A 7,669-nucleotide genomic window follows, 5' to 3' on the forward strand; every position below is an offset into this window, starting at 1 on the left:
GGGGGGTGCGGGGGGGGGGTGCGGGGGGCGCCCTCTAGTGTGGGTTCTGGGTTCCAGCACCAGCAGCAGGTGTTGCAGGCCGTGGAGCGGGCCAAGCAGGTGACCGTGGGCGAGCTGAACAGCCTCATTGGGGTGAGTGTTCTGGCACCCCCACAAGCGCTAAACGGCGTGGTGGGCGGTCGAGCAGCCTGGGCTCTGGCGACCCTGCAGACCCTCTGCTCACGCTGATGCTGAGCAATCCGTGTGCCAGCCTGGGGTGCCCGGTGGGTGCCTGGCCTGCTCGCCCTGGCCCATCCTTTCTCCCCTCTAGCAGCAGCAGTTCCAGCCCTTATCCCATCATGCCCCGCCGGTGCCCCTCACCCCGCGGCCGGCCGGGCTGGTGGGGGGCAGCGCCACCGGGCTGCTCGCTCTGTCGGGAGCGCTGGCTGCACAGGCCCAGCTAGCAGCCGCTGCCAAAGAGGACCGCGCAGGGGTGGAGGCCGAGGGATCTGGGGGTGAGTGGGGCGATCCGGGGGGGCTTTGGTAGAGGGCTGTGGGACAGTGGCTGTGTGGGGGCTGTACTTAATCCCTAGTGCTGTGTGTCCTTGGGGAGATTGCTAGCCATCTCTGGGCATGAATGGATTCAGTGCACCACTTGGAGGGATGGATATAGGAGATTCTTTGTTTGTTTGTTTTGTTGGTTGTGGGGCTTGAACACAGGGCCTGGCACCATCCCTCAGCTCTTCAGCTCAAGGCTAGCACTCTACCACTTGAGCCATAGCACCACTTCTGGCTTTTATGGCTTATGTGGTACTGAGGAATCGAACCCAGGGCCTCATGCATGCAAGGCAAGCGTTCTACTACTGAGCCTCCTTCCCAGCCCACCCCTTTGTTTGTTTGTTTATTTATTTATTTTGGTGCCTATCCAGGGGCTTGAACTCAAGGTCCAAGCACTGATGATGGACTTTTTTTTTCTGCTCAGTGCTGGCATTCTAACCACTTAAGCCATAGCTCCACTTCTGGTTCATTTTTTTGGTGGTTCATTGGAGATAGGAGTTATGTGCATTTTTCCTTCTCTGGGCTGGCTTTGAACTGTGATCCTCAGATCTCAGCCTCCCAAGTGGCTGGGATGACAGGCGTGAGCCACTGGGGGTGTCTGGACTTGGATAAGAGAGATTCTTAGCTGGGAAGGAGGTTTTATGAACTGGATTGTACTTTGTACTCCACATTTATGGAGTATGAAACCTTCATATATTCTCCCTCTCTCTCTCTCTCTCTCTCGTCTGTCTCTTTCTCTGCCTCCTACCAGAGAGAGCTGCAAGCAGGGTAAGTTGAGGCCTAGGAGCCAAAGCTGCTGCTTGTCCTGAGTCTGGGGGTACGGTGGGGGGAGAGCCCTGGGGTCTAGAGAGACTGCAGTTCTGACTTTCACACTGGGAGTCCAGGAGGCTTTTGGTGAGCGAGATGCCCAAGGCATTGGAGTTTGCTTTACTCAGTCTCGGCTGGGAAGGTGGCTTGGTGGTAGAGCGCTTGCCTCGCATGCATGAGGCTCTGGGCTCCATTCCTCAGTACCACATAAAGAGAAAAAGCCAGAAGTGGTACCGTGGCTCAAGTGGCAGAGCGCTAGCCTTGAGCAAAAGCAGTTCAGGGACAGCGCCCAGACCCTCAGTTCAAGCCCCAGGACTGGGGGGGGCGGTTGAGGGAGAAGAATTCCAACCTACAGTTGGTGGCCGGTGGCTCACGCCTGTCATCCTAGTGACTCAGGAGGCTGAGCTCTGGGGATCGCAGTCAGAGCCGCAGGTCTGGAGTACGGCTTGGGAGCCGGGCTCTGACCTTTCCTCCGGTGTCTCCCTGCAGAGCGCGTCCCCCTCGCCCCCTGAGAGCCTGGTGGAAGAGGAGCCACCCAGCGTCCCCGGGGGCCCTGGCAAGCAGAGGCCCGAGGACAAGGAGCTGTCTGGACCTTATGTGAGTCAGGGCCCGGCCCAGCCGGAGCCTCCCTCAAGAACCTCGCCTCCTTCCCCAGGGCTCGCGGAGCACTGGCCAATCAGAAGCGACTCTGCTTGCAGGCTGGAGTCTGTAACGGCTCTGATCCCAGAGCCCCTCCACTGTACAACCATTGGACCTCCCTCCCTCCCTCCCTCCCTCCCTCCCTCCCTCCCTGCATCTCTCCTTCCTTCCTTCCTTCCTCGTCCTGGGGCTTTTACTCAGGACTCTGGTCTCTGTCTCCCACCCCTCTCCCAAAACAGAGGGGGGCCCTGGGGCTGGGAAGGGGTGTGGAGAGGCAGGAGGCAGGGCGTGACCGCAGCGGCTCCCCACCCCATGTTTCTCCCAGGAAAGCGATGAGGACAAAAGCGACTACAACCTGGTGGTGGACGAGGTAGGTGTGCGCCCGCCCGCCCCCAGCACAGAGCATGCGGGTGGGGCTGGGGAGGGGAGCCCAGACCCCCTTGCGTGGGTCCACACAGGCCAGGAAAAGTGGGGGTCGCCAGGCTGATTTCTCTTAGGGTACAGGAGGGGAAACTGAGGCCTTACCCTTACGCAGCTGTCGTCAGACTTTTCAAGCCCGGATCTGAGCCACTGGGAGGTTTATTCCAGGTCCCCAAGGCTATCCAGGGTGCCTGGCTGGAGGGTGACGTGGGAAGAAAACACACAGACCGATTCCTTCCAACCACCCCCCTCCTCGAACCCAGGACCAGCCCTCAGAGCCCTCCAGCCCGGCCACCACCCCATGTGGGAAGGCGCCCATCTGTGTCCCCACACGGCGGGACCTGGTGGACAGTCCAGCCTCCCTGGCCTCTAGCCTTGGCTCACCGCTCCCCAGAGGCAAAGAGATTGGCCTGGTAAGGAAGGGTACTACAGGGGGGCTGGGGGAGCCTTGAAACTCATTTTATAAACCATCCTGCAGGACGGGAAGGGGGGGGCCTGGAAACGGACACAGGACAATGAGAATTCAGCTTGGCTGGAGCGGTGTACTTTTTCTGTCCTCCTGATTCTTCGGCCCCTTGGTTTTTTTCCTGCACTCTGTGGAAAGTCAGTAAATATTAAAAAGGTAACTTTGTCACAAAGCTTAGAAAATACAGAGGAGGCTGGCTGGCTGCCCTACATGGAGACCGAAGAGCTCTTGAAATAAATAGGAAATAAAAACAGGGAAGGAAAGAGAGAGAAAAGCCCGGGGATGGAAGGGAAAGCGGGGCTGGACCCGAGAGACCCTGATCATGTAAAAAGTACCCACAATGCAGCTGCACTGGGGACCTCCCCCCCCCCAGGGCTGCCCCACCCCTGCCTGGCACTTACCCACGGAGACCATCAGTTTCCAGGCTCCTCTTCTCCCTCCCTCCCTCCCTTCCTCCCAGCTCCGTTGGCATGGTAACCACCAGAGGTTAGAGCTCAGACTCCAGTGGGGTTTTTGTTGTTGTTGTTTTAAATTTTACTTTAGAGGGCTTTGTTTGTTTATTTTATTTATTTATTTATTTTTGCTCATCCTGGGGCTTGAACTCAAGGCCTCGGCTCTGTCCCTGGGCTTCTTTTGTTCAAGGCCAGCGTTCTTCCACTTGGAGCCACAGCACCACTTCCGGTTTTCTAGTGGTTCACTGGAGATAAGAGTTTCACAGACTTATCTGCCCGGGCTGGCTTTGAACCGGGATCCTCAGATCTCAGCCTCCTGAGTCGCTAGGATGACAGGCGTGAGCCACCGGCGCCCATCTAGTGTCTTCTCTTAAAAGCTTTTCTTCCTCCCCTCCGGGGATATGTTGGGTGAAGGTGCACAGGGCAGCTTTGTTCCGAAGCACACAGAGGTCTCCCCGACTCTCCTGGGGTGCCTTCCAGCCTCTTTTGGGCATATGACTCTGCAAAGATGGTGACACCCAGAGAAAAACGTGGGAAGTGGGGGAATTGAACTCAGGGCCTAAGTGTTATTGCTTAGCTTTGTTCCCCCTCGAGGTTGGAACACTACCACTTGAGCCATGCCTCCAGTCCAGCATCTTGCTGGTTAATTAGAGATAAGACTCTCACCAAGGACTTTCTGTGCCCTGGCTGGTTCTTCAGAAACTATCTGGTTTCTGAGCAGCAACCTGGGCTGCTGGGCGCCCCCCCATGCTGGGGTTCAGCCTGGCCCTGGCCCCCCTCACCCCCCACCCCCGGTGCCGGGGTTCAGCCTGGCCCTGGCCCCCCCCCCCCCCCCCACCCCCGGTGCCGGGGTTCAGCCTGGCCCTGGCCCCCCTCACCCCCCCCACCCCCGGTGCCGGGGTTCAGCCTGGCGGTCAGCCCTGGACTCTCTCCTCCGCAGAGTGACCTTCCCACCGGGACCTCCGCCTGCAAGTCCTCTGACTCCTCCCCACCCCAGGATGCCTCCACGCCCGGGCCCAGCTCCGCCAGCCACCTCTGCCAGCTGGCTGCCAAGCCTGCGCCGTCCACGGACAGCATCGGTGGGCCCCCGTCCATCCCAGGGACCCTCTTCCTTCCGGCTTGCAGAAAATGGTGGAGAAACTTGAGGCCCAGATAGACAGAGTGACTCCCTCTCCCTAGTACCCAGCAAAGAAAGAGTCATACTTGGCCATTGGCTAGCTATGCCACCTTGGGCTGGTGACCCAACCTCTCTGAGCTTCACTTTCCTCCCTGCAAATCTGAGTGAGGGAGTGTGGGGGCGGGGCTCTGTGACCCCTGAAACAAGTTGGCTTCAGGACATGTCCTCTACCAAGTGGTGGAGGAAATGACTGGACCTCATTATCCGCCCCCCCCATAGGATCAGGGCTAGAGGAGGAGGGACTCAACACTAGGGTGTGGGTTTTGAAGGATGCGTAGGAGTTCGCCAACTGAAGGCAAGGAAAGGCATGTCAGTCACAGGAACGGAATGTGTGGAGCTCTGGAGTTGTCCCTGGGTGTGCTGAGGTAGAGCCACAGCATATAAACTGTGGGCAGCGGGATCTGGGTACAGAGGTCTGAGCCCTATCCTGTCCCCTGTTGCTCAGCCCTGCGGAGCCCCCTGACTCTGTCCAGCCCCTTCACCACGTCCTTCAGCCTGGGCTCCCACAGCACCCTCAATGGGGACCTCTCCATGCCCAGCTCCTACGTCAGCCTCCACCTGTCCCCCCAAGTCAGCAGCTCGGTGGTCTATGGACGGTCTCCCATGGTGAGTGTTCAGGGTAAGGGGGGGCCCAGCAGGAGGCTAGGGGTGTGTTTGGGGAAGTAAACCAGGAGGAGTGGGAATGGGGAAGTTTGCTTCACAATGCAGGAGGGAAGACAATCTGATGGTCTCAGCACCCCCCCCCACCCCGCCACCCCCAGCAGGGTCGGGTGTGGTGTTGCATGCCTGTAATCCCAGCACTAGGGAGGCTGAGGCAGGAGGATCTCAAGTGTCAGGCCAGTCTGGGCGCTGGTGGCTCACGCCTGTCATCCTAGCTTCTCAGGAGGCTGAGATCTGAGGATTGTGGTTCAAAGCCAGCCCGGGCAGGAAAGTCCCTGTGAGACTCTTATCTCCAATGAACCACCAGAAAACCGGAAGTGGCGCTGTGGCTCAAGTGGTAGAGCGCTCGCCTTGAGCTGAAGAGCTGAGGGACAGCGCCCAGGCCCAGAGTTCAAGTCCCAGGACTGGCACACGTGTACACACACACACACACACGCGCACGTGCGCACACAGTGCCTATTGACTGCCTGGCAGCTCTCTCTTGTAGACCCGGCCTTTCCCTTCTCTCTTCTCCCTCCGCCCTTCATTGAAGGGCTGTTTCTCCCCGGTCTGTCTGCTCCCCCCTCCCCTGCTCCTCCCTCCCCTCCCCTCCCACCCCTAGGCCTCCCTGGGCTGCATTTGCTGGCTGGCTGCCAGGCCAGATTGTGCCCTTGAACTTGGCCCCTTGCCTCCACCTCCTCCTCCTTCCAGCCTCTCCCATCTCCTCTCTGCCCTGTGCTCCGCCCCCTCAGTACCCATCACCCCCATTCCCTCCTCCCTCCTCCCCGCCCAGCATCCAGCTCGGCTCCTCTCCTCTGTCCTGCCTGGGCCTGTTGGGTAACTCAGTGGGCAGGCATCCTCGTGGGGAATGGCCAGCTCCCCAGCTGTGGCTTGGGAGAAGTGGGTGGGTGACTTGGCACTGGGCCTGGGATGTGGCCAGAGCGGCTTTTGAACCACAGCCACAAAGCCACCACCCCCAGGACTTTGCTGTATGACCCCAGGCAGCTTGCTAGGTGTCTCTGGGCCTGGAAAGATTTGCCTAGCTACTGGGGGGGAGAGGGAGGGGAGGGCAAAGGCTCAATATTTTATTATTAGGCTGCTGTGTGTCAGGCTAGAGTGAGGTACCAGGGACACCCCCCCTTTTCCCTTCAACCCATTGACCTTTGGAGAGAGAAACAAGAACAATTAATATAGCAAACACCAGTTCGCACCAGTCATTCTAGCTACTCAGGAGGCTGAGGTCTGAGGATTATGGTTCAAAGCCAGCCCGGGCAGAACAGTCTGGGAGAGTGTTGCCTCCAATTAGCCACTAAAAAGGCAGGAAGTGGAGCTGTGGCTCAAGTGGTAGGGCAGCAACTTTGAGTGAAAACGCCAGTGAGAGAGTGAGACCCTAATTCTAGTCACACTCACACATACACACACAACAAACAACCAAAAAAGTCTGAGCAGAGGGATTAGCACCTGTGCAAAGGCCCTGGGGTTAGGCCTAGACCAAGGCTAGACAGTAGAGTATTCTGGGACGTCACTGAGCAGGAGAGGAATGGGATCTGGTTCACATCATTTCAGTGGATGAGCAAAGATGTGGGAAGAGCCCAGGTGTGGCCACGCACACCTGTAATCCCAGTGGTCTAGGACCCCTGTCTGAGGCCCAGAGAGGTCAGAGGGAGACTCAAGGGGCTCCCGCTATTGGTCGGTTACCAGGAATGGCTGTGAGCATCTTTTCCGGGCCCTGATTTGGGCGAGAATTCTAGTGGCAGGCCTGTTTTCCAGGTGAGAAGACCCGGCTGTGTGAGCATGCTTGGCTTCTGGTCCCTGGGCCCACGGGGAAGCCCTGTCTCTCTGCCCAGGTGCCCTGTTTCTGTCCAACTCGGCACTGGTACCCCGACAATGCTCAGGACTCCCCTCAGCTAGTGGCTGTGGGTTACCACACCTGTGGATTTAGGACCAAAGACAAGAGAGGCTTGGCCATTCATGTGTCCAAATCCTGCCCTCTCCAGCCATTCCCAGCCCAAGAATGCTCGGAGACCCCCCCACGCCAAATCAAGGGGGTCAGTTCACTACTCCCCTTGTCAAACCAGGACCTAAACTTACGCCCTATCTTCCTCTCCTGAGGACGATGTACATCTTGCTTGACCCAAAACAGACAAGGCAACTCCTACACGCTCTGTAGAACCCCAGCTGAAACACCCACGGAGGGGGCCTAACATCTAGGGGATGTTAACGTGTGGCTTCCCAAGCAGGGCTGTCACCCTTGCTTCAGCTGGCCTCCAGGTCCCCCACCCCAGGGCATGACCTTAGGAGGTTCGCTCTCCCCCCCCAACTCCAGATTTGGGGTCCCTCTTGGCCCAGACCCCTGGGCCTTGGACGGCTGGGGCCGGATGCACGGGCCAGGAGTACTGAACCCACCATCCTCATCCTGTACAGAGGGTAAACTGAGGCTCAGGTGTTCAGCTTGGGGGTGGAGGGGACCCCCCCTGTTCCAGACACAGGCATGGGGGGACGAGGCCCAGGGTCACCGTGAGCCGGGGGGGG

The 7,669-nt window shown here is 58.7% G+C and overlaps 2 protein-coding genes across 4 annotated transcripts in view; one reads left to right on the forward strand and one right to left on the reverse strand.

The window, feature by feature from the left end:
- The window catches only part of LOC105990409 (transducin-like enhancer protein 2), a 32,462-nt gene extending 30,526 nt beyond the window's left edge, over positions 1-1,936 (forward strand). The window contains exons 6-9 of one of the 2 annotated variants that reach the window (XM_013022787.1): positions 58-132; positions 311-498; positions 1,289-1,305; positions 1,834-1,936. In XM_013022787.1, the coding sequence (XP_012878241.1) occupies positions 58-132; positions 311-498; positions 1,289-1,305; positions 1,834-1,856 (303 nt within the window). In that variant the 3' untranslated portion in view covers positions 1,857-1,936. The remainder of the gene's footprint in view (positions 1-57; positions 133-310; positions 499-1,288; positions 1,306-1,833) is intronic. The other variant, XM_013022788.1, reaches the window with a different exon arrangement.
- Tle6 (transducin-like enhancer of split 6) overlaps positions 1-7,669 on the reverse strand; it is a 21,367-nt gene that overhangs the window by 1,131 nt on the left and 12,567 nt on the right. The gene's annotated exons all lie outside the window — the stretch shown is intronic.

Source organism: Dipodomys ordii, unplaced genomic scaffold (assembly GCF_000151885.1).
Source record: "Dipodomys ordii isolate 6190 unplaced genomic scaffold, Dord_2.0 Scaffold64, whole genome shotgun sequence".
Classification (NCBI taxonomy): Eukaryota; Metazoa; Chordata; class Mammalia; order Rodentia; family Heteromyidae; genus Dipodomys; species Dipodomys ordii.